The sequence below is a fragment of the Scyliorhinus canicula genome, unplaced genomic scaffold, assembly GCF_902713615.1.
Source record: "Scyliorhinus canicula unplaced genomic scaffold, sScyCan1.1, whole genome shotgun sequence".
Lineage (NCBI taxonomy): Eukaryota > Metazoa > Chordata > Chondrichthyes > Carcharhiniformes > Scyliorhinidae > Scyliorhinus > Scyliorhinus canicula.
The window spans coordinates 183,345-209,852 of NW_024055740.1; the positions used below are offsets into that span (position 1 = coordinate 183,345).

General features: G+C 46.2%; 2 protein-coding genes across 5 annotated transcripts; one reads left to right on the forward strand and one right to left on the reverse strand.

Moving 5' to 3' along the window:
* Nucleotides 1-1,942: 1,942 nt before the first annotated feature.
* Nucleotides 1,943-7,706, reverse strand: LOC119960816 (gastrula zinc finger protein XlCGF8.2DB-like). Its single transcript, XM_038788413.1, has 3 exons — nucleotides 7,632-7,706; nucleotides 4,942-5,110; nucleotides 1,943-3,531 (listed from the first exon to the last, which is right to left on the reverse strand). The coding sequence occupies exon 3, from the start codon at nucleotides 3,177-3,179 to the stop codon at nucleotides 2,199-2,201; it is 981 nt and encodes a 326-aa protein (XP_038644341.1). The 5' UTR covers nucleotides 3,180-3,531; nucleotides 4,942-5,110; nucleotides 7,632-7,706; the 3' UTR covers nucleotides 1,943-2,198.
* Nucleotides 7,707-9,367: 1,661 nt separating this feature from the next.
* On the forward strand, nucleotides 9,368-25,762 carry LOC119960815 (zinc finger protein 774-like). 4 transcript variants are annotated; one of them, XR_005459525.1, is made up of 4 exons: nucleotides 13,754-13,802; nucleotides 16,339-16,499; nucleotides 22,925-23,040; nucleotides 25,648-25,762. XR_005459525.1 is itself a non-coding variant. In XM_038788412.1 (2 exons), exons 1-2 carry the CDS (start codon nucleotides 9,485-9,487, stop codon nucleotides 16,445-16,447), a joined length of 384 nt encoding a protein of 127 aa, XP_038644340.1. In that variant the 5' UTR covers nucleotides 9,368-9,484; the 3' UTR covers nucleotides 16,448-16,705. The 4 variants fall into 4 exon arrangements, 1 of the variants encoding a protein (XP_038644340.1); XR_005459526.1 differs by lacking the exon at nucleotides 13,754-13,802 and adding an exon at nucleotides 15,487-15,549; XR_005459524.1 differs by lacking the exons at nucleotides 13,754-13,802; nucleotides 16,339-16,499 and adding an exon at nucleotides 21,170-21,377.
* The last annotated feature ends 746 nt before the right edge of the window (nucleotides 25,763-26,508 follow it).

Sequence of the window (26,508 nt, forward strand, 5' to 3'; positions counted from 1 at the left end):
GATCTAAACTTGCAGGGCTACAGGGATAGATGGGACTGACTAGTTTGCTCCAGGGAGCCAACAGGGAATCAATAGGCTGAATGGCCTCCTCGGATCTCATGACTGATCTGAAAACAACAATTGCAGCTGCTCCAGTCTCTCCCCCCTCATTGAAGTCCCTCATCCCTGGTACTATTCTCATAAATCTCCTCCGCACTCTCTCTGAGAACATCACATCTTTCCTAGTGTGGGGCCCATATATAGGGTTCCATTCCAGAGGGATCGAATTGAAAAGCAGGGAGTTATGTTCAACTTGTTTAGATCCAGGGCTAGACGACACTGGGAGCACCGTCAACATTGGTGATCTCCATTTAGAAAAAGGAAATAGAGACTCTGGAAAAGGAGCAACAAAGATTCCAAGAATATACGAGAACAGCGCATTTAATCTTAGGAAAGACTGGGACTGCTTTCCTCTAGAAAAGAGAAAACTGAAAAGTGACCTAATGGAAGATTATGAGGAGGTTCAATAATTCAATAGGAATTTCAGCAGAAACCTCTTTACCCAGTGAGTGGTGAGAATGTGGAACTCACCACCACAGAGTGTGGTTGAGGTGAACAGCATGAATACATTGAAGGGGAATCTGGATACAGACATGAGGGAGAAAGGAATAGGAGATGCTGATGGGGGGGGGGGGATGAAGAGGGGTGGGTGGAGGATCATGTGGAGCATAAATACTGACACAGACCAATGGAGCCAACTGGCTGCAAACTCAATGGAACATAGATAAATGTATTGATTTTAGATCCACCTGTACTGGTAGGGAACATCTCTATTCCTCCCACTGTGAAGGCCAACATACCATTCTATTGACATAGAAACATAGAAAATAGAAGCAGCAGGAGGCCCTATACAATTGCAGTAAAACAGGCCCTTTGAGCCTGCTCCACCATTCATTCTGTTCATAGCTGATCACCAAGTTCAATACCCTGGTCCCGCTTTCCCCCCCCCCCCCAGATCCCTTTGTCCCTCAAGCCCCAAGAGCAATATCTAATTCCTTCTTGAAATTACACTATGTTTTGGCCTCAACAATTTTTGTGGTAGCGAATTCCAGATTCCCCACTCTCTGGATGAAGAATTTTCTCTTCACCTCAGTTTGAAAATGTTCCCCCTTATCCTCAAACTATGACCCCTAGTTCTGGACTCCCCCACCATCGGGAACATTCTTTCTGAATCTACCCTGTCTAATCCTTTTAGAATTTTCGATGAGATCCCCTCTCACTCTTCTAAACTCCAATAAATATAATCCTAACCGATTTAGTCTCTCCTCATATGACAGTCCCACCATCCCAGGAATCAGCCTGGTAAACATTCACTGCACTCCCTCCATTGCAAGAACATCCTTCCTCAGATAAGGACACCAAACTGAACAAAATACTCCAGGTGTGTCCTCACCAATGCCCTATAAAACTGCAGTAAAACATCTCCATTCCTCCCGTTATGAAGGCCATCATACCATTTGCCTTCTTTCCTGCCTGCTGTACCTGTGCGCTTACTTTCAGTGACTGATGCACGAGGACACAGGCCGCGCTGAGTATCCACCTCTCTCAAATTACACCCATTCAAATAATAATCTGCCTTCCTATTTTTGCTACTGAAGTGGACATCCACATTATACTGAATCTGCCATGCATGTGCCACTCACTCCGCCTGTCCAAATCCTGCTGAAGCATCTCTGCATCCTCCTCATAGCCATCTGGCCCATCGAGTCTGCATCGACCCTCTGAAAGAGCACTCCACCCAAGTCAACTCACCCATCCTATCCCAATAACCAAACCTACACATTGGCACAAATGGGCAATTTAGAATGGCCAATCACCTAACCTGCACATCCTTGGACACTTAAGAGGCAATTTGGCATGGTTGGTGGACCTCAAAAGAGTGGCCAATCCACCTAACCTGCACATCTGTGGACTGTGGGAAGAATCTGGATCACCGGGAGAAAACCACGCTGACACGGGGAGAAGGTGCAAACTCCACACAGGCAGTCACCCAGAACTGAACCCTATACAGGATGAAATAAGTGTCCTTCATCAGCTTTTGTGGATCATTTCAGTGGGAATGTGCTCTTAAGACTCAACATCAGCCCACTGGAAGCTATGTCGGGAGACGGGCCAGTCCAGCAGAAAGAAACCCTCCCACTTCACCAAATGTCAGAATGTCAACCCTGGATGCGATTAACAGGAGCAGTAACAGCAGAATCCAGCCCTTGTAATTGCTTGTGAACTCGCTGATGTGTCTGCAGGTTGGCTGACTGTGTGAATCCCTTCCCACAAACAGAACAGATGAATGGTCTCTCCCCAGTGTGAACTCTCTGATGTGTCAGCAGGCTAGATGACTGAGTGAATCCCTTCCCACATTGAGAGCAGAGGAATGGCCTCTCCCCAGTGTGAACACGCTGGTGTTTCAACAGGGTGGATGAATCTCGGAATCCCTTTCCACAGGCAGGGCAGGTGAATGGTCTCTCCCCGGTGTGAATTCGCTGGTGAGAGAGCAGGGTGGAGGACTGAGTGAATCCCTTCCCACAGTCAGAACAAGTGAACGGCCTCTCCCCATTGTGAACTCGCTGGTGTATCAGCAGCTTGGATAACTGAACAAATCCCTTCCCACATTCAGAGCAGGTGAACGGCCTCTCTCCAGTGTGAACCGGCTTGTGTGCCAGTAAGTGGGTTAACTGAGTGAATCCCTTCCCACACTGAGAGCAGGTGAATGGCCTCTGCCCCGTGTGAACCCGCTGGTGTTTCTGTAGATTGGATGAATTAGTAAATCCTTTGTCACACTGGGAGCAGGTGAAAGGCTTCTCCCCAGTGTGAACTCTCTGGTGTGACTGCAAATGGGATAACAGAGTGAACGCCTTCCCACATTCAGAGCAGGTGAATGGCCTCTCACCAGTGTGAACCCGCTGGTGTGACTGAAGGTTGGACGATCGACTGAACCCCTTCCCACAATCACAGCAGGTGTATGGCCTCACCCCGCTGTGAACTCGCTCGTGCATCAGCAGGTTGGATGAATCACTGAACCCCTTCCCACAGTCAGAGCAGGTGAACGGCCTCTCTCCAGTGTGACTGCGTCGATGTATTTCCAGCTCAGACGGAGCTTTGAATCCCTTCCCACAGTCCCCACATTTCCACGGTTTCTCCATAGTGCAAGTCAACTTGTAACTCTCCAGGTTCGATGATCAGTTGAAGCCTCGTCCACACACAAAACACGGGTACGGTCTTTACCCGCTGTAAATGGTATGATGTTTCTTCAGGCTGTGTAACTGGTTAAAACTCTTTCCACAGTCAGGAACACTCTCACTCGGGTGTGTGTTGTGGGTCTCGCTGCTTTTCCAGTCACACTGATGTTTGAAACCTTTAGAAGCTGACAGTTCGGACAAACATTTCTTCTAGATTCAAAGGCCGATGATATTCAGGTTCCAGGGAATTGAGTGACTGTCAGATCGAGACGTGACGTTTGAGACTTCTGTCTGTAATTCTTCCTCATCTAATATCCTGTAAAAACAATTTAGAAAATTCCTCGCTGTCAGTACAGGATAGAAACTCAGAACAGATAATTCTAGTTCGTATGGAACAATTTTTCCTCTCTTATTTTCCGAAAGCTGCAAATCTCCATCCCACACACTCCCTCCATTCTCACTCTGCTGGATCCCTGTGGTGTGCCGCTGGTCACTGGCTTCCAGTCACTAAAGCAGCCGTCTGTCACCACCCTCTGTCTCCTACAGCTAAGCCAATTCTGAATCCACCCCATCATGTTACCTCTATCCCATGTGCTTTTGCCTTCTTTATAATGTCTCTCGTTTGGGATCTTGTCAAAAGCTTTGCTGAAATCCAGCAAACTGCATCAACTGCACTTCCCTCATCTGCACAGCCAGTCACATAAAAAATCAATTCAAAATTTGTTAGGCATAACCTCCGTCTAACAAGCCACGCTGACTATTCCTGATCAAATCTTGCCCTCCAAGTGAAGATAAGTCTGTCCTTCTGAATTTTCTCCAATGTTTTCCCTACCACTGACGTGAGACTAACTAGTCTGTAGTTTCCTGGCTTATCTCAACAACCTTTCTTAAGGTAAGACCACATTAGCTGATCTCCAGTCCTCTGGCACCTCTCCGTGGCCAGAAAGGAATTAAAAATTTGGGACAGAGCTCCTGCAGTCTCCTCCCTCATTTCTCACAGCATCCAGGGACACAGTTCATCCAGACTTGGAGATTTGTCCACTTTTAAGCCTGCCAACACCATGTCACTCCCCACGTCAATTTGCTCAGAAACCTCAGTCTCCCTGTCCGAGTTCCATATCTATCTCCTCATTCTCTTGGGTGAAGACAGATGTGAAGTATTCGTTCAACAGCTGACCAATATCCTCTGGCTCCACACACAGATTACCCCTTTGTCCCTAATGGGAACACACTGTTCTTGATCTGATGAAAGATCATGCTGACCTGAAACATTAACTCTGTTTCTCTCCACAGACCAGCCTCCCGTACCAGCCTCCCCGGACAGGTGCCGGAATGTGGCGACTAGGGGCTTTTCACAGTAATTTCATTTGAAGCCTACTCGTGACAATAAGCGATTTTCATTTCATTTTCATTCATTTTCAGACGCTGCCCGTTATGCTGAAGATTTCCAGCATTTTAAACAAAATGTCTAACCAGGATTTTATATATCTCAGTGCTTCTCCAGTCACACAGATTCTGGAAATCTTTACCGACAAACAGAACAGACCAGAAGCAATAGGGACAGGAGTCAGCCATTCAGCCTTTGAACTGCTCCACCATTTAATGAGATCACGGCTGATCTAACACTCACTAAGTCCACTTTCCTACCTTCTCTCTATTCCCCAACCGATTAAAAACATATCAATCTCAGCCTTGCAACTGATCAAGGACTCGGCCTCCACGTTACCTGGGGTAAATAATTCCAAGATTCACCAGTTTGAGAGAATTCTTTCCTCATTTGGCAGACCCCCATCGTTCCTTGAAGAAGGTGATCAAGACTGTAGTGTTCTAAATGTGGCCTCACTGGCTGCTTGTACAGTTGCAGAAACACCACTTTGCTATTAGACTCCACCCTCCTTGAAATAAACAGAATAATAATAATCTTTATTAGTGGCACAAGTAGGCTTAACACTGCAATGAAGTTACTGTGAAAATCCCCTAGTCACCACACTCCGGCATCTGTTCGGTTACACCGAGGGAGAATTCAGGATGTTCAATTCACCTAACAAGCACGTCTTTCAGGACTTGTGGGAGAAAACCGGAGCACTTTAAAGAAACACACGCAGACACAGGGAGAACGTGCAGACTCTGCACAGACAGTGACCCAAGCTGGGAATCGAACCCAGGTCCCTGGCGCCGTGAAGCAACAGTGCTAACCATTGTGTTACTGTGCCACCCGATAACTCGGGTGATTATTTGATTATTCTGCCCGCTGTCCCAAGGTAGCAGCAGGTGTTGACAGAGTCAGTGGATGGAAGGGGGTTGGGAAGTGGGTGAGAAGAATGGATGGGAGGACACCAAGATCCCGCTGCACAAAAGCATTTTGAAGTTTCTCTTCATTTAGATAATAAGTTGCCTTTTTATTCAATTTTGGCCCACTCACCCAACCTATGCAAATCCATTAGTTTATTTCATATTTCCCCACTGCAACTTGTTTTCCCACCCATTTCAGTGTTATCTACAAATTTGGATATTGTATATTCTATCTGTCCCATAATCATTAATATAGGTTGTAAATAGATGGGGCCCGAGGGCCAAACCCTGAGGCACATCACTGGTTACAGCTTGCCGACCAGAAAAAGACAGATTAATCCTCACTCTACTGTCGGTTGGTTAGCCAATCCTTTATCCAAGCGATAGAATTTGGGAGAATTTGGTTCAAGCGCCTGACTAGTTAACAGGAGATCCTGGGTTCGAAATCCAGTGGTGCCTACTCTTTATTTTAAGGATGGCACAATAGCACAGTGGTTAGCACTGTTGCTTCTCAGTGCCAGGGACCTGGGTTCCACTCTCGGCTTGGGTCGCTGTGCGGAGTCCATACGTTCTCACCGTGTCTGCGTGGTTTTCCTCCGGGCGCTCTGGCATTCTCCTACAAGTCCCAAAAGACGTGCTGTTAGGCGAATTGGACATTCCAAATTCTCCCTCCGTGTACCCGAACAGGCGCCAGAATGTGGCGACTCGGGGGTTTTTCACAGTAACTTCATTGCAGTGTTAATGTCAGCCTACTTGTGACACTAAAAAAGATATATTACATTGCCTGTCATTCCCATGGGATCTTACCTTGTTTATTACCTTTTGTGCAGCACCTTATCAAATGTATTTTGGAAGTCCAAATACATCGACAGTACCCCCATTATTCATTTGGCTTGTGACACCTTCGAAGAACTTTAACAAATGATTCAAACACGATTTACCTTTCACAAAACCATGCTGACTCTGATGGACTTCTCACCTCATACAGCAAAATATAGATAGATTGGAGAGTTGGGCAGAGAAATGGCAGATGGAGTTCAATCCAGGCAAATGCGAGGTGATGCATTTTGGAAGATCTAACTCAAGAGCAGACTTGCTCTTGGTGAATGGAAGAGTCCTGGGGAAAATTGATGTACAGAGAGATCTGAGAGTTCAGGTCCATTGAACCCTGAAGGTGGCAACGCAGGTCGATAGAGTGGTCAAGAATATATACAGCATGCTTGCCTTCATCGGACGGGGTATTGAATATAACAGTCGGCAGGTCATGTTACAGTTGTATCGGATTTTGGTTAGGCCACATTTGGAATACTGCATGCAGTTCTGGTCGCCACATTACTAGAAGGATGTGGATGCTGTAGAGAGGGTGTAGAGGAGGTTCACCAGGATGTTGCCTGGTATGGAGGGTGCTAGCTATGAAGAAAGGTTGAGTAGATAGGACTGTTTTCATTGGAAAGACGGAGGTTGAGGGGAGAACTAATTGAGGTCTACAAAATTATGAGAGGTATGGACAGGGTGGATAGCAACAAGCTTTTTCCAAGAGTGGGGGTGTCAATTACAAGGGGTCACGATTTTCAAGGTGAGAGGGGAAAAGTTTAAAGGAGATGTGCGGGGAAAGTTTTTTTACACAGAGGGTGGTGGGTGCCTGGAATGCTTTGCCAGCGGAGCTGGTCGAGACCGGTACGAGAGCATCATTTAAGATGCATCTGGACAGATATATGAAGGGCTGGGGAACAGAGAGAAGTAGACCGTGGAAAATAGGCAACAGGTTTAGATAAAGGATCTGGATCGGTGCAGGCTGGGAGGGCCGAAGGGCCTGTGCTGTAATTTCCTTTGTTTTTGAAACCTCACAATGCCCGGGGAATGATTGACGGCATCTCCGGACCAATGGAAGCAGAGGGGCGGGACCGGAGGCCTGTTCGGAAGCAGCTGGTCCTCCAACCAATCACAGTGAATGGGTGGGCGGGACTGGGCTGAGTGAAGCATGCGCAGTGTGATTAATGGCGACGTGAAGAAGGTTCTTTCTCCGATTCACAATCGGAATGGCAGGTCAGTGGGATCAGCCCGGTCGTGAGGCACACTTCCTAAACATATGATAGAAACAGGAAACCGGGAAAAATAACCTACCGGTACCCGGTGACCTGAGCGGAGGCTGCAGCTTTCTCACAGACGGGACGAAGCAGCCACCATCTTTGTTTCGCACTAGCAGGAATGCGCATGCGCACACATTTTTAATTGCGTACTCGCAGCAATGCGTACGCGCGCCCAGCATATCTTTATTGGAGCAGAGCGCATGCTCAGTCGCCATCATTGTTGGGGGCAACATTTTATAAAATGTTTATGGTGCAGAACAATGATACATATCCAGAGCTGTGACAATAATTCGTATTTATATTGTGCCTTGAACAGAATAAAACATTAAGACTTTTCAGAGAAACGTTACAAAATAGGTGATCTTGATGATGATGTGGATACATATTTGGGAGCTCATCTGGGGGTGAAATATTTCACCATTGTTGTGAACAGTTTGCTTCAGCCTCAGACATTTTGCAGGAACAGACAGGGATCGTGTTTGTCGAGGGAACGGAAGAGAATGGGTTTAATCTTCTCAATATTTAAGTAGAGTAAATTTCTGCTCCTTCAGCACTTGATGTCAGACAAGATCGGACATTGTGTGTCTTGGAAGGGAACTTACAGGTAGTGATGTTAACATACAGCTGCTGTCCTGGTCCATCCAGGTGGTGGAGGTGAAGGGTTGAGGAAATTCTGTCAAATTGTGATTCTGATGTAGGTATATATTCTCATTTAATTTTTTTCAAATGCCTCTCCATTGTTCCTATCACTCCCACTCCCTTATCATTTCTGTCTTTCCTCTCTGTCTCTCCACCATGACTCACTCTCTTTTTCTCTCTGTCTGTCTTTCTTGTCACGTGGAATTCCCTAGCCCAGAGGGTTGTGGATGCTCCATTGTTGAATATATTTAAGGTTAAGATGGTGTGATTTTTGGTCTCTCAGGAAGTCAAGGAAATGGGGAGCTGGCAGGAAAGGAGACTGGAAGACCAAGATCAGCCACAATCGTGTTCAATGGCAGACCAGGTTTGACAGGCCAAATGATCTACTTCTGCTCCTGTTTCTTGTATTCTTGCAGAGGCCCGAGTCTTGTGTGGGTTCCGGCCGGTTGGCAGGTTCCCTTTCCTGAAGGACATTAGTGAACCAGTTGGGTTTTTATGACAATCCAACAGTTTTCATGGTCACTTTATCCCAGTGTTGGCCCCACAAATGACCAGATTCATTCAGCTCAATTTCACAACCTGTCTTTGTGTTTTTGTGGGTTCTCTCTCATTCCCTTTTTTTTGTTTTAAATCAATTTAACAGAGTGTTACAAGGGGAAGATTTGCAGTCAGGAAACTCAAACCAAACACTACATCAGAATCTGAGGATCGCCCAATTTGTTGCAACCTGAATATCAGTGAATTTTGAACATGGAAGGAAAAAGCACCGTTCATAGTGAGGAGAAACCATGGGAGTGTGAGGAGGGATTCAGATCCACATCGCAACTGGAAATTCATCATCCCAGACACTCTGGGGAGAGATCATTCACTTGCTCCGATTGTGGGAAGGGATTCTCTCGATCATCCAGCCTGCTGCAACACCAGCGAGTGCACACCGGGGAGAAACCATTCAACTGCTCCGTGTGTGGGAAGGGATTCGCTCAGTCGTCCAGCCTGCTGAGACACCAGCGAGTTCACACTGGGAAGAGACCATTCATCTGCTCAGAGTGTGGGAAAGGATTCATTCGGTCATCAGACTTGATGACGCACCAGCGGGTTCACACGGACGAGAGACCATTTAAATGTCCAGACTGCGGGAAGTGCTATAAAAGTTCTCGGGCTCTGATACTCCATCAACGTGTTCACACTGATGAGAGACCTTTTCAATGCCCAGACTGTGGGAAATGCTTTAAAAGTTCCGGGGAACTTATGCGGCATCAACGTATTCACACTGACGAGAAACCGTTCAGGTGCTCTTACTGTGGGACTGGGTTCAAGACATCATCTGACCTCACTGTACACCAGCGAACTCACACTGGGGAGAGGCCATTCACCTGCTCCCAGTGTGGGAAGACATTCACTCAGTCATCCAGCCTGCTGACACACAAGCGGGTTCACACTGCGGAGAGGCCTTACATCTGCCCCAAGTGTGGGAAGGGATTCACACAGTCATCCAACCTGATGAGACACCAGCAAATTCACAAGTAATTACAGTGAGTGGATTTTGCTGTTAATCACATCCAGGTCTGATCCATCTTCATTGGGGTCTGTTTCTGCTGATGTTAATACATTTCAAACCAGTTACACAGGCTAATAGTCAAGATAACATTTAAATAAATCAGCTTAGGGTTGACATGCTATATTTAATCTTTTTTTAAAATTTAGAATGCCCGATTCATTTTTTTCCAATTAAGGGGCAATTTAGTGTGGCCAATCTACCTAACCGGCACATCTTTTTTGTTGTGGGGGCGAAACCCACGCAAACATGGGGAGAATGTGCACACTCCACACGGACAGTGACCCAGAACTGGGATACCTGGGACCTCGGCGCCATGAGGCAGCAGTGCTATCCACTGCACCACCGTGCTGCCCCTATTTAATCTTTTTAACACCTCAAACATAAGTTAGTTCCTTTTGAAGGATCCTCCTTCTCCCCTGTCTTCTCCATTCTCATCTCCAAAAACAACTGCGAGGAGCTCGTGGAGATTCTTTGTCATGAAGATTGAGACAATCCGATCAGATACCCCTGCTGTTTTTCTCCCTTCCTCTAACCCACCAGACAAAACTGTCTCAAAAAAAATGTCCCTTGTCTGAGTCATGAACTCACATCTATCTCCAGTTTCTGTCTGGTCTCCTGTCATGTCCTGTTCAATCTCATCTTGTTTACAAAACCTGCCTTCTGCTCCATTGACCCTATTCTCACTAAACCGCTGACCATCCAACTTCCCCACATTAACTGATATTGTTAACAGTTCTCTCTCTCTTCTGGTGCTGCCCCTCAATTTAAATACACCATCCTCACCCATCCTGTGAAAACAACCCTTGACCCCCAACTCCTTTGCAAATGACCACCCCATCTCCAACCTCCCTTTCCTCTCCAATTTGGTGTCTCCCAAGAATCTATCCTTGGCCCCTCCTGTTTCTCATCTACATGATGGCACGAGAATCCATAGAATCACCATAGTGCAGAAGGAGGCCACTCGGCACTTCAAGTTTGCACTGACTGCCTGAAAGTGGACCCTAGCTAGGCCCACTCCCCCTTCCTCTCCCAATAACACCGCCTAACCTGCACATCTTTGGACTGTAAGAGGAAATCAGAGCACCTGGAGGAAACTCACAGATTTGAGGAGTATGCACAAACTACACACACTGTGTGATATTTGCACGTTCTCCCCGTGTCAGCGTGGGTTTCCTCCAGATGCTCTGGTTTCCTCCCACAGTCCAAAGATGCACAGGTTAGGTGGATTGGCCATGCTAAATTGCCCCTTTGTGTCCAATATTCAGGTGGGGTTACGGGGATAGATCAGGGGAGTGGGTCTAGGTGGGGTGATCATTTAGAGGGTCAGTGCAGAATCGATGGGCTGAATGGCCTCCTTCTGCACTTTTAGGATTCTATTAAAGACAAATGTGGGTCCATTACAGGACGAGACAGGATTTATTTATAATGGGGAAGAGGGAAATGACAGAGAATCTAAATAATTACTTTGTGTCTGTCTCCACGGAGAAACGTAGAAAAAATCCTCCCAGAAATAAGAGAGAAACTACAGACTAATGGGAATGAGGAACTGAATGAGATGAGTGAAAAAGTAGCACTGGAGAAATTAATGGGATTGAAAGTTGATAAATACCAGGGACCTGATGATTTACATTGCAGAGTGTCAGAGGAGGTGGCTGTCGACACAGTGGATATGCTGCTGGTCATCTTTCAACATTCTATAGACTCTGCAGATTGGAGGTTGAAAATGTAATCCCACTTTTTCAGAAATGGGGGAGAAAATGGGGAACAACAGACTTGTTATCCTGACATCAGTAATGGGAAAAATACTAGAATCTGTTACAAAGGATGTGTTAACAGCAACATTTAGAAAATAATGATCTGATTGGGGAAATTCAGCATGAATTTCTGAAAGTGAAATTATATTTTCCATGGGGCAGCACGGTAGCACAGTCGGTAGCACAGTTGCATCACAGCTCCAGGGTCCCAGGTTCGATTCCCGACATGGGTCACTGTCTGTGGAGTCTGCACATTTTCCCCGTGTCTGCATAGGTTCCCTCCGGGGCTCCGGTTTCCTCCCACAGTCCAAAGATGTGCAAGTTAGGTGGATTGTCCATGCTAAATTGTCCTTAGTGTCTAAAAAAGGTTAGGTGGGGTTACTGGATTATGGGGATGGGGGGAGGCGTGGGCTTAAGTAGGGTGCTCTTTCCAAGGGCCAGTGCAGACTCGATGGGCCGAATGTCCTCCTTCTGCACTGCAAATTCTATGATTCCAAAGCTGTTGGAGGTTTTCTTTAAGAATATTACTACTGTCTCTGCGTGGGTTTCACCCCCACAACCCAAAAATGTGCAGGTTAAGCGGATTGGCCATGCTAAATTGCCCCTTATTTGGAACAAAACAAAATTGGATACTCTAAATTTATAAAAAAAAAGAATATTATTACAGAACAGATAAGGTGAATCAGTGGATATGGTGCATTTGGATCTTCAGAAGACTTTCGATTAAGTCCAACAGAGGAGGTTAGGAACATCTGAGTGGGGGGGGGGGGGGGGGGTGGTATACTGGCACGGATTGAGGATTCATAGAAAACAGCGAGCAGGAATAAATGGATCATTTTCAGCTGGGCAGACTGTGGCCAGTGAGGTATTACAAGGATCAGTATTCGGGCTCCAGCTGTTCACAATCTATATCAATGATTTGGGTGCGGGGACCAAATGCAATATTTCCATGATTGCTGATGACTCAAAACTCGGTGAGAATGTGCGTTGCGAGGAGGATGCAAAGAGGATTCATGAGGATTTAGACAGGCTAATGAATGGGCAAGAACATGGCAGATGGATTATAATGTGGACAAAATATGAAGTTATCCTCTTTGGTTCGAGGAAGGTGATGTAGTATATTTCTTAAATGGTGAGAGATTGGGAAGTGCAGATATCCAGAGGGATCTGGGTGTCCTTGTTCATGAGTCATCAAAAGCAGGTGCAGCAAATGGTATGTTGAACATCATTGAAAGAGGATCTGAGTATATGTTGAAATTTATTATCAGGTTAGCAAGACTTTACTAAAACCAAAATGTTCAGTATGTAAAAGCCTGGGGCTTCTGACCTGGTCTAGCTTTGAGCAGAGGAACCAGATGAGAACAATGTGCTGATTACACTCACAGCTCTTTCTAATGTGTCCTCCTTTGAGTATCCAGTAATCTCACGGTCTCAGTATGCAGTCACTTATGTAATAGAAATAATCTTTAAATGCCCATTGTTTCCTACTTTCCTACTGTTTAATGGAGTCTGGATACAGAGACTTCTGTAAAAACACAATGTATATTGAACCTGTTGGGGAGAAACAATCTGTTATAATTTGAAATGAAGTCCAGGATTTCTGAAAAGCTGTGGCTCCTTTATCAGCAAAGCTCTTTTCATCCATGAAGCAGATAAATTACTGAGTGAATCTCCTCCCACACACAACCACGAAACCTAGAAGGACAAGGGCAGCAGATGTATGGAACATCACTTCCTGGAAGTTCCCCTCCAAGCCACGCCATTGGGACTTGGAAACATATCACTGTTCCTTTACTGTTGCTGCATCAACATCCTACCTAACAACACTGTGGGTAGACCAACACCACATGGACTGAAGAGGTTCAAGAAGGTGACTGTGAGAGGAAACCAGAGGACTGGGAGGAAGCCCATGCAGACACGGGGAGAAAGTGCAAACTCCACAGTCAACCAAGTCTTGGAATCAAACCCAGGTCGCTAGCAGTGCTACCATGCTAATCACTATCCACCATCCCGCCTGGGTTCCTATTGTTACTGATTTCCGCCCCAATTGCTAAATCAAAGCACAATAAATTCACAATTCCCTGGTTAGTTGGTAGCTGCCATGGCGAGGACGTTACCCGACACCCCCCCCGCGGTGGTGAATGTCCTCTCTCCAGAGCACAGGAGAGCAGTGCGCAGGCGCAGCAACGCCCTGCACAGGATCATGCGCAGTGATAGGGATGGGAAGCCTATTGTTTATCGGATCTCCAAACCGGTGAGGATGCGGAAACGCGGAGGGGGCGATGGAACCGGCGGGTGGACGGGGAGGGTTTCTAAACACCTGGTGAAGGCATCAAGCCCAGAATCCGAAGCTGCGGGTCCCACATTTGCAGCTCCGGGTCTTTTCCCCGGAGACTGACCCAGACTAACGGCCGCCATCTTATTTCAATGGAGAGACTGCGCATGCGTTCGTGTTTTGGCGAATTCGAAAGATGGTGGGCGGGGCTTCAGCGCCTCTGTTTCCAACCGGGTCCTAGTGTTCGGGAGTTACATTAGGCTGCAGGCGCTGCTTCCAACCCGGAGAATTCCATGGGCCATGTCTTAATTCAGTGTGGGAGGTTGCAGTCCTGATAGTTAGTTATCTGCAGCAGCTACTTCTCAAGTTTTAGTTACACTTCAGTCCCCTGCTCCTAATCTTTGGCTGCCCGGTGTAGAGGCACTGGGTAAGTCAGAGGATCTTGTCCTGGACTTGCTCTTGGGCCTGGTTAAAACAGCAATTTATAGAATTTGGATGATCAGGTCCCATTTGGTGGTGGGAATTACTCTGGTTGAATATAAGAAATAGGAGTCAACAACTTCACCACTACCACTGCGCCACTACCTCTTGTGGGGTGGCAGTGACGGTGTGGTATTGTCACTGGACTACTAAACCAGAAATCCAGGGTAATGTTCTGTTACCCGGGTTCGAATCCTGCCACTGCAGATGGTAAAATTTTAATTAAATAAAAATCTGGAATTAAAAGTCTTGATGACCATGAAACCATTGTCAATTGTCGTTAAAACTCAACTGATTCACCAATGACCTTTAGGGAAGGAAATCTTCTGTCCTCACCTGGTCTGACCTACATGTGACTCCAGACCCACAGCAAAGTGGATGACTCTTAACTGCCTCCTCCAGGGCAATTAGAGATGTTCAATAAATAGGAACTTTTTTTTAAATCAGTCTATCAAGCCTGCTCCACCATTGAATAAGGTCACTTTACTGCCGACCCCCATAAGAGGCCTCTCTTCCATGGGCCTGCATGTGTCTGGGTGGCTCTGGGAAACAGTTGACACCTTCCACGATCGGTGGGTACCTCAGAGTACAGAGTGTTTCATAGACATTGGTAAAGACATTCTGGTTTAGTCAGGAAGATTCTCTTTTGCTCTTGTTGGGATTTTGTTTCTGATTTTGATTTATTTTATTTTGATTGAACAACACGTTTAAGAAAACAAGAAAAGAAAGAATGTTGCATAGAAACTAGAATTGCCTATTCTAAATTTCTGTCCTGCACTGACAGCAATGACTTTTGTAAACTGTTTATAGGATATTAGAAGATGATTTGTGGATGGGAAACTCAAACCAAGCATCACATTAAGATCTGATCATCACTTAATTCACTCGGAGCTGAATATCATCAAGCTTTGAATGTCAAAGCAGAAATATTTATCAGTTTTGGCTGCAGGAAATAATTTCAAACATCAGTGAGACTGGAAAAGCACCGAGACACACACACCCGAGTGAGGGAAGGGATTCATTTCATCATCCCACCTGGTGAGACACCAACGGATGTTGATGAGACAAGGGAGAAGATATTCACCTGCTCTGTGTCTGGGAAGGGCTTTACTCAGTCTTCCAACGTGCTGAGACACCAGCAAGTTCACACTGGGGAGAGGCCGTTCACCTGCTCTGTGTGTGGGAAGAGATTTGCTCAATCATCTCACTTGCTGACACACCAACGAGTTCACAAATGACTGCGGAGGTCAGATTCTGCTGTTAATCACATAATTAGTTTGTTTATGTTGCTGTTAGTAACTCCTGTAACTGAGACACAGTTTAATTATCTGGATATCTGTTAAAAAAATCGGTGATGATGAAAGTAGACAGCGCCGTTGGAAACAGATAAGGGTTAGGAGCAGGATCAGTCCAGACAACCTGTCTCACCTACACTGTTATTCAATACAATCATGGCTGATTCAGCCTCAATTCCTCCCTCCTGCCTGTTCACCAGAACCCTTAATTCTCTGAGAGACCAAAATTCAGTCTATTTCAGTCTTAAATATGCTCGACAATGGAACCAGAAAATTTAAATTCATAGGACCAAAGGAGGCCAGGTGGCCCATCTCTCTGTCTCTCCTCTCTCGCTCGCTCCCTCCCTCCCTCTCTGCCTGGAACAGTCCCTTGTTAACACTCAACATCCTGCTTCAGCCACTGGAGGATGGTTCACATCAGAGGATGGGGGAGGGGGGATAATAAATAAGAGCTGACACTTTGCACTGAAATTAATGAGGACTCTGAGCTCTGGGAAACTATTAACAAATGTCTCCTTGTGAAACATCAGCTCAGGATTACACTGGGCAGGAAGAGAGCCAGAAACTAAAACAGGACAAGACACTGAGTTTCACAGAGAGAGAGAGAGGGAATAGAGAGAGAGAAAGATGAGGATCTGCAGTGGAATAAGTTTAAAAAATGTTCCATAGGAACTAGAATTGTCTGTTATGCATTTCTATCCTCCACTTACAGTGATGACTTTGGTAATCTCCTTTTACAGAGCATGGGAAGGTGAGGATTTGCAGATGTTTAAAGCAGTGAAACAAAACATCATGTCAAGATCTGACAGACACTTGATTCACCAGGACTTGAATATCATCAGCCTTTGAATGTGGAAGGAGAAATGTTTGTCTATTCTGTCTGTGGGAACAGATTTCAAATGTAAGTATGACTGGAAAAGCACTGAGTCCCACACAACACACACCCGAGTGAGAGTGTTCCAGTGAACTGACTGTGGAAAGAGCCTCCACCAGTTACACAACCAGAAACCTCACAGTAACATTCACAGTGGGGAGAAACGGTACATGTGTCCTGTTTGGACGAGGCTTCAACTGATCGTCCAACCTGGAGAGTCACAAGGACACCGGCACCATGGAGAAACCGTGGAAATGCGGGGACTGTGGGAAGAGATTCAATTATCCATCCTGGCTGGAAACTCATCAACTCAGTCACACCCGGGCCAGCATCACACAGAGACTATTGAAATGTGGAGACTGTGGTAAAGTTATCAGATCCCCATCAGAGCTGGAAATTCACCAACGCAGTCACACCGGCGAGAGACCATTCAACTGCTCTAAATGTGGGAAGGGATTCACTCAGTTATCCACCCTGACTAGACACCAGCGAGTTCACACTGGGAAGAGGCCATTCACCTGCTCAGAGTGTGGAAAGGGATTCACTCAGTCATCCCACCTCACTGAACACCAGCGAGTTCACACTGGGGAGAGGCCGTTTACCTGCTCTGAGTGTGGGAAGGGATTCATTCATTTAACTAACCTTACTTCTCATCAACTTGTTCACACTGATAAGAGACTTTTTAAATGTTCTGACTGCGAGAAGAGCTTCAAAAGCACAAGGGATCTAAAGAGACACCAACACATCCACTCTAGTCAGAGCCCATTCTCCTGTTCCGTGTGTGGGAAGGGATTCCCTCGGTCATTCAGCCTCCTGAGACACCAGCGAGTTCATACCAGGGAGAGACCGTTCCCTTGCACTAAGTGTAAAATGAAATTCACTCGGTTATGCGTCCTGCAGAGACATCAGAAAGTTCACACTGTGGAGAGTCCATTCACCTGCTCCGAGTGTGGAAAGGAATTCATTCAGTCATCTGCCCTGCTGAGACACCACCGAGTTCACACTGGGGAGAGGTCATTCATCTGCTCCCAGTGTGGGAAGGGATTCATTGAGTCATCCCACCTGGTGAAACACTGGCGAATTCACACTGGGGAGAGGCCGTTCACCTGCTCCAAGTGTGGGAAGGGATTTGCTCAGTCCTACCACCTACTGAAACACCAGCAAGTTCATGAGTGACTGCAGGGTTGGATTCTGCTCTTATTGCTTCTGTTAATCACATCCAGGACTGAACTATGTCCATTCTGACAGGTCGTGTTTTCCCTTCCATTAATAATGCCTGTGACTGGACTGGAGTTTAATATTTTGATATGCGTTAAGTATAACAGTGTTTTCTAAATACAGTGTGTTAGGTATTTGTTTTCCCCAAGAGGAGACTAATTGCTGTCCTTGTTGTGATATCAAGTTCAGGAGATTTTTTTGTGAGGAAGTAACCAGGATGTAAAGCAGCTTGTGATCAGCAGCTAGTATTGGGTAGGAATTGCAGGTAAATCCCCAGGGTCTGAGAATCTGGATCCCAGAGTGCTTCAGGAAGTGGCTCTGGAAATAGTGGATGCATTGATGGCTATCTTCTGGGATTTTGTAGACTCTGGAACAGTCCCTGCAGTTTGGAGGATAGCTCACGTCACTCCAATATTCAAAAAGGGAGGTAGAGAGAAAGCAGGGAATTATAGACCAGTAAGCCTAACATCGGTAGTGGGGAAAATGCTTGAATTCATTATCAAAGATAGGTGCTGGTTTAGCACACAGGGCTAAATCGCTGGCTTTGAAAGCAGACCAGGGCACGGTTCGATTCCCGGACCAGCCTTCCCGAACAGGCACCGGAATGTGGCGACTAGGGGCTTTTCACAGTACCTTCATTTGAAGCCTACTTGTGACAATAAACGATTTTCATTTTTTTTCATAGAATTTACAGTGCAGAAGGAGGCCATTTGGCCCATCAAGTCTGCACCGGCTCTTGGAAAGAGCACCCTACCCAAGCCTATACCTCCACCCCATCCCCATAACCCAGTAACCCCACCTAACACTAAGGGCAATTTGGACTCTGAGGGCAATTTAGCCTGGCCAATTCACCTAACCTGCACATCTTTGGACTGTGGGAGGAAACCGGAGCACCCGGAGGAAACCCACGCGCACACAGGGAGAACGTGCAGACTCCACACAGACAGTGACCCAAGCCGGGATTCGAACCTGGGACCCTAGAGCTGTGAAGCATTTGTGCTAACCACTATGCTACCATGCTACGTTATTTCATTTCAAGGACTTTATGGCGAAACATTTAGGAAGCACTAGCAGGATCAGTCAGAGTCAGCATAGATTTATGAAGGGAAAATCATGCTTGACAAATCTGTTGGAATTCTTTGAAGATGTAACCAGTACAGTGAGCCAGTCGATGTGGTACATTTGGACTTTCAGAAGGCGTTTGACAAAGTCTCGCTTAAGAGATTATTGTGCAAAATTAAAGCGCATGTGATTGGGGGAAATGTATTGAGGTGGATAGAAAACTGGCTGGCAGAGAGGAAACGAAGAGTAGGAATTAATGGGTCCTTTTCAAATTGGAAGGCAGTAACTAGTGGGATCCCTAAGGGATCGGTGCTGGGACCCCAGCTATTCACAATATATATTCATGATTTGGATGAGGGAACAAAATGTAACATCTTAAAGTCTGCAGATGATACCAAGTTGGGTGGGAGGGTGAACTGGGACAAGCATACAGGGATCCTACAGCAAGATCTGGACAGGTTGGGCAAGTGGGCAAATCAATGGCAGAGCTATATAATTTGGATAAGTGAGAGGTTATTCGCTTTGGAAACAAAAACAGGAAGGCAGATTACTACCTGAATGGTTGTAAATTGGGAGAGGGGAGTGTGCAGTGAGACCTGGGTGTCCTTGTGCACCAGTTGCTGAAGGTAAGCATGCAGGTGCAGCAGGCGGTAAACAAGGCTAATGGTATGTTGGCCTTCATTGCGAGAGGTTTCGAGTACAGAAGCAGGGATGTGTTGCTGCAATTATACAGGGCCTTGCTGAGGCCACACCTGGAGTATTGTGAGCAGTTTTGGTCTCCTTCTCTGAGGAAGGATGTTCTTGCTCTCGAGGGAGTGCAGCAAAAGGTTACCAGACTGATTCCAGGGATGGCGGGACTGTCATATGAGCAGAGATTGACTCGGTTGGGATTGTTCTCGCTGGCGTTCAGACGAATGAGGGGGCATCTCATAAAATTCGAACAGGACTAGTCAGGGTAGATGCAGGGAAGATGTAACCAATGATGGGTATGTCCAGAACCAGGGGTCACAGTCTGAGAATTCAGGATGAACCATTTCGGACAGAGATGTGGAGACATTTCTTCACCCAAAGAGTGGTGAGCCTGTGGAATCCATTACCACAGGAAGTAGTTGATGGTAAAACATTGAATATATTCAAGAGACGGCTGGATATTGCACTTGGGGTGAATGTAATCAAAGGCTATGGGGAGAAAGCAGGATTAGGCTATTGAGTTGGATGATCAGCCATGATGGTGATGAATGGTGGAGCAAGCTCAAAGGGCCAAAAGGCCTCATCCTGCTCCTATCTTCTATGTATCTATGTACTGTCTGTAAATAATGGTTGCTGAATCCCAAGTGTAGATCTGTCTACTGAGCCATCTTGTCATGTATCTTCAATTAAACCAAAGCTATGACTAGTTCAGCAATCCTGTGTGACATTGGTTAATTGGTGCAAAGACACATCAACACAACATGGTGACAGCAGTGGATTTGCGAACCACAGGAGCCGCCATGGAAAAGATTTAATGCAAATCGGAAGCTGTATGTGTATGGAAGCCACAGAAGGAAGAGTCCCTCCACAAACAGTGATTTGCAGAACAGTGAATATCTGATGTGTGGGATTACTGGATTGAGGGTGAAAGTAAAGCCACAAGTGAGTTCAGGGTCGTGCTGTGCAATCGGTTTTGAATCTGGCATTAAAAGCTGCAGGGCCATTGAAACATCCTTGGGGCCATTCCTGTGCAAAAGACAACAGTACGTGAGGAACTGCTGCCAAAAGAAGAAAGGAAAAACAAACCCAGCAGCTGCAATGTGAATCTCCCCACAGAGCAGAGAGGTTACATATCCCTTTCATATCAAGGTTGTCCGTAAAACACCGGGAACATCAGGAAGGTGACCACCAAATCCCCTAGCAAGAATTGGAAAGCCACAGATATCCAATCTACATTTAGGCTTTTCAAACAAAGGATGGAATTACACTTCTGATTTAGCCATCACTTAACTGGATGAACGTGCAGTGAAAATGAAGATAGGTCATGAATTCAAAGGGCTGTATGGAGTCAACACTTGGGGTCTGTCTGAGGAGTATCAGAACAAGCCTGTTAAACTATGGAACATGTTGAAAGAGCAGCTTCATATAAAGGTGAACTTTAGAATACACTGAATAGAGCTGATCACTTACAGGCAACGGCCAAATAATCAATCAGTTCGTCAGTAGGCACCGTGATAGGAGAAATGAATATGATTTTTTCAGAAGCTGAGCTATCTGAACAGAGTTATTTTGTATTATCTATTTGACGTTTCAATGGTGCATTCATTACCCATGATTCACCGCGGTTGTGAATGTGCCCTATTCACTGCACAGGGGCCCAGTGCGCCGACGCAGCTCTGGGCTTTATCGGGAGCATGCGCGGTTTCATATTGCTCGGAGACCTTCGAGTGCGGTAATGGCTTGTTCCGTGGGTGAGAGTCGGTGGGGCGGAAGGAGGAATTAAGCGGGAGTCGGGATGCGGAGGGTGCAGAAACTTTATAAACAGCCGGTGTATGCCCTAGGACCGGCATAAGACCCTGAAGTTCCCGCGTTTGCAGCTGTGGAGCTTTTCCCTGGGATCAGGCCCAGTTCCAAGGCCGCCATCTTAGTTCAGAGGTGAGCAGAGCGCATGCGCGGCCATCTTTGTGACGTAACGGAAAGTAGGCGCACCGTCAGTGTTCAGGTGACCAGGAGAGAAAATGTTGGATTCCTGAATTGACAGGGGGCCGGGTTGACCGACACCTCGACATCGCAGAGCGCATGTGTGGCCATCCGAATCACAGAAGAATAAGATTGTAGAATCTGTACAGTGCATATGGAGTCCATGCGGTCCATTGAGTCTGCACAGACCCTTCTAAAGAAAACTTTACAGATGCACTCACCCATCAATCACGCGCTATCTCTGCAACCCCATAATCGAACCTGCACATCCATGGACACTAAGGAGCAGTTTATCATGGCCAATCCACCAAACCCTCACTTCTTTGGACTGTGGGAGAAAACTGGAGGAAAACCATGCAGACACCGGGAGAACTTGCAAACTCCCCACAGACAGTGACTGGAATTGAACCTGGGTTGCTGGCACTGTGAGGCAGCAGTGCTAACCACTGTACCACCATACCATCCTAGCACTGAGGCCTCAGCGCCAGGGACCCAGGTTTGTTTCTGACCTCGGGCGACTGTCTGAGTGGAGTTTGCACATTCTCCCTGTGTCTGCGTGGGTTTCCTCCGGGTGCTCCAGCTTCCTCCCACTGCCCTAAGATGTGCAGGTTGGGTGCCTCGGCCATGCTAAAATTGCCCCTTAATTTGTCCAAAGATTAGGTGGGATTATCGACATTGGGGGAAGTGGGCCTAGATAGGGTGCTTTCAGATGGTTCATGCAGACATGATGGGCTGAATGGCCACATTCTCCACCATTGGGGCTGGTTTAGCTCACTCAGCTAAATCGCTGGCTTTTAAAGCAGACCAAGCAGGCCAGCAACACGGTTCGATTCCTGTACCAGCCTCCCCGGGCAGGCGCCGGAATGTGGCGACTAGGGGCTTTTCACAGTAACTTCATTGAAGCCTACTCGTGACAATAAGCCATTTTCATTTCATTTCATAGGGATTCTATGTTTCTAATTAGGAGCAGGAAGAGGCCACTTGGACAAACCGGCTCCCTAACCTTTGACTCAGTTGTAGGTAGAAATCTCTCAGAGGGAGAGAATTCTGCCGGCTCTCTGAGTCACAATTTCTCCACATCTCTGTTTGAGACTCTTATTTTTAAACTGTCCCTGCAGATTGAGATTTCCTGTGAAGAAAAATCATTTAAGCAGTTACCCTGTCAAGCACCCTCAGAATCTTCAAAACTACCTTTCATTCATCTAACTCCAATCAGTTATAGAGACCCCGCCCAACTTTCCCCCATAAAACCCTTCATACCAGGTATCAGCTGAGTGAATCTTGTCTGAACTGCTTCCAATGTCAGTGTATCCCATATTCTGTAATCCTGCACCAGGAAACCAGAGAGGATGTTATGAATTTATATCCCGGACATTGAAAACTCCTTTCAGAGGGAGTTAGAAGGGGAGGATTTACACACAGCAATCTCAAATTTAAGTTAAAATGTTTCTCTTCATTTCTAACCACAATTGACACATGACTCTTGTAATCTTCTTTTGCAGGGAGTGAGAAGGTTTGAAGACTGAGAATTTTCTCTGATTCCAGTGCTTCTGATATCTTTTCAGCTGCAGCTCCAGCAGGTGGTTTGAAATTTGAAAACAGTGAAATTGTTCCAGAGGTGAGTATTATTGAGCATTCATCTATAATTTAAAGTTTTTAGCATTGTGCTTTGTTATCTGTGCTCTGGTTTCAGGGCTCTGGGGCAGGTTTGTCTCCTTTATTGTGGATCTGAATCCATGTTCACCCATTGCTCTGTTTCAGCTCTGCCCTCCCTCATCACCTCTCTGCCATTGTTTAACGTTTTCTGCCTCTAATAGTGGATTTATTTTAACCATGTTTGGTATTTTATTGTTATTTCTTCCAATGTGTCTCAATGAAGATTTCACTGCTGCCCATCGCTTGGCTGTGTGCTGCTGATTTACCATCTTTATCTTCCCATGGTCAGGAATTGTTTTTCCTGCACTAGAGATCATTTCTCTTCTGTTCATCAGCTAATATTAACCATCAAATTCTGCACCATATTTATTCCGTGTAATTGAAGATTTGAGATTACTATCAGACCAGCCACGACCTTATTAAATGGTGGAGCAGGATTGAGGGGCTGAATGGCGACTCCTGCTCCTTGTTCTTATGTTTATTGATTCTGTCACCCTGAGATGTTAAATCTGTTTCTCTTGCCACAGTTACTCATTGACATGTTGAGTATTTTCATTTCAGAATATTTTTATTTCAGATTTTCAGCAACCAGTATTTTGCTATTATTTTGTTGCAGACGTTTCTCACAGAAGCGAGTCTAGAAGCAGAGACAGACCAATTAAGAACTGATTTGTGTTGGGGGGGGGGGGGGGTGTTGTTTGTGGAGGTTAGTATCTGGCCTCCAGTTACAGTCCTTTTTCACAGAATCATTGAATGATTACAATGCAGATGGAGGCCATTCAGCCCACCATACCTATGCTGCCTCATCCCACTCCCCTGCCCTTTCTTCACTTCCTTGCAGTGTTTTTTTTCTTTCCAAGGTCTTGTCCAATTCCCTTTGGTTTGTTGTATCAGTTTGGCTGGAATGGAGATGCAGGAGAAGCTGCTGGGTTTAACCCCGAGGACTTTGTAACCCAGTATTGAGCAATAATTTCAGATGTGAAGTTGTCAAGGGAGGTACGGGGAACGGCACCAAGTCATCATCCTCATTTGGAGATCCGGTGCAGACACAATGGGCCTTCTGCACCCTAACAATTCAGTGATTGGGTGATCTATAATAGTTTGCTCTGTGGCCAGCTGTTCTTAAGAAACTGCCCCCAAAACACTCTCTATGTGCTCATCTGCAGGGAAACACGGTGTTGCAGTGGTTAGCACTGCTGTTTCACGGCACTGAGGATCTGGGTTCGATCTCAGCCCTGGCTCCCTGTCTGTGTGGAGTTTGCACATTCTCCCCATGTTTGTGTGGGTTTCACCCCCACAACACAAAGATGTGCAGGATAGGTGGATTGGCCACACTAAATTGCCCCTCAATTGGAAAAAATGAACTGGGTACTCTAAATTTAAAAAAACAAATGAGCTCATCTGCCTGGCTACCATTGCCAATCTGATTTCCACAATCTAAATGTGGATAAAAATCACATGATTATTGCAGTACTTTTCTCACGAGCCCTTATTTCTTCCTGTATTCTCCGTCCTACAGTGTGGTTATTGTTAGGGGGTGCCTAGAAACTACTCCCACAAGTGACTTCCTACCGTTATCATTTTTTTATCGTTACCCAATGTGATTGTACATCTTGATCTCCAGAACTAAGGTCATCTCTCTCTATTGTAATAATGTCATCCTTAATTAACAGAGCTGCCCCTCCGCATATTCCCAGTTTCCTGTCCTTCTGAAAAGTCACGCAGCTGTGAATATTCAGGTCCCAGCCTTTGTCATCTTGCAGCCGTGTCTCTGTAATGACTATCAGATCACAGTACCTGGAGTACGGTGCACACTTTTAATCTCCTTCACTAAGGAGGGTGATTCTTGCATTGGGAGCAGTTCAGAGAAGGATCATTGGGCTGATTCCTGGGATGAAGGTGTTGTGTTGTGAGGAAAGGTTGGGCCTGGACTCATTGGAGTTTCGAGGTGATCATATTGAAACAAAAAAGATTCTGAGGTAACATGATAGGGGAGATGAAGAGAGGATGTTTCCCCTCATGGGGGATTCAGGAGCGAGTGGGCAGATTGTCAAAATAAAGGGTCCCCATTTCTGATGGAGATGAGGAGCAATGTCTTCCCTCAGAGGGGGGTTAGTCTTTGCAATTCTCTTCCCCAGAGAGCAGTGGAGGCTGCATCGTTAAATATATACAAGGCCCAGTTAGAGTTTTGATCAAAAAGGGAGTCGAGGGTTACGGGTGACAGGAAGAAAATGAAGTTCAGGTCACAATCCGATCAGCCATGATCTTATTAAATAGAAAAGCAGGTTTGATGGGCTGAATGGCCTTCTCCTGCTCTTATTTCTGAGGATATAAGATCTCTTGGTCGTGAACAGGAAACGCTGAGTGTTGATCTGTCGATCAGCGGGAATTAGCACCTTCTGGAGAATAGGCAGTGTGTATCTTAGATACAGCAGAGTGAGAATGGAGGGAGAGAGAGATAGAGTGTGTGTGTGTGTGTGTGTGTTTGTGTGTGAAAGTAACTAGAATTGTCTGTTCTGAATTTTTGAGCTGTACTGACAGTGATGATATTTGTAAACTCCTTTAACAGGATATTCAAAGGCGAGTATTTGCAGCCAGAAATCTCAAACCAAACTTCACATCAAGATCTGACAGAGTCGGCCATTTTACCATCAGTGTGACTGGAAAAGCACCGAGACTCCCGCACCAGGGGAAAACCGTAGGGATTGTGGGAAGGGATTCACTTCCCCATCTGAGCTGGAAACTCATCGACTCACTAACACAAGAGACCGTTCACCTGCTCTCAGTGTGGGAAAGGATTTACTGCTTCATCCAACCTGCTGACACACCAGTGAGGTCACAGCGGGGTCACACTGTTCACCTGCTCTGTGGAGGAAGGGAGTTACTACTTCATCCAGTCTACGCAAACACCAGTAAGTTCACACTGGGGAGAGACCATATACCTGCTCGCTGCGTGGGAAAGGATTTGTCCATTCATTCAGTCTGCTTACACACTGGCAACTTCACACTGAGATGCCGTTTATCTGCTCCGTGTGTGGGAAGGGATTCGGAGATTCATCCAAACTGCTCACACACTCCCGAATTCACACTGGGGAGAGGCCGTTCACCTGTTCTGATTGTGGGAAGGGATACGCTCAGTTATGCAGCCTGCTGAGGCACCAGCGAATTCACACTCGGGAGATGCCGTTTATCTGCTCCGTGTGTGGGAAGGGATTCGGCGATTCATCCAACCTGCGCACACACTCCCGAGTTCACTCTGGGGAGAGACCATTCACCTGCTCCGTGTGTCGGAAGGGATTTGGAGATCCATCCAGCCTGAGCAGACACCAGCGAATTCACACTGGGGAGAAGCCGTTTACTTGCTCAGTTTGTGGAAACAGATTTGTTGATTCAATCCACCTGCAGAGACACCAGCGGATTCACACTGGGG

Bases quoted from the DNA above. Each gene is read 5' to 3' on its own strand.
- LOC119960816 (XM_038788413.1), bottom strand. From the start codon at position 3,179: ATGGAGAAACCGTGGAAATGTGGGGACTGTGGGAAGGGATTCAAAGCT.
- LOC119960815 (XM_038788412.1), top strand. From the start codon at position 9,485: ATGCGGCATCAACGTATTCACACTGACGAGAAACCGTTCAGGTGCTCT. The intron at 9,760-16,338 runs GTAATTACAGTG...CTCCTTTTACAG, and splicing joins AGACACCAGCAAATTCACAA to AGCATGGGAAGGTGAGGATT.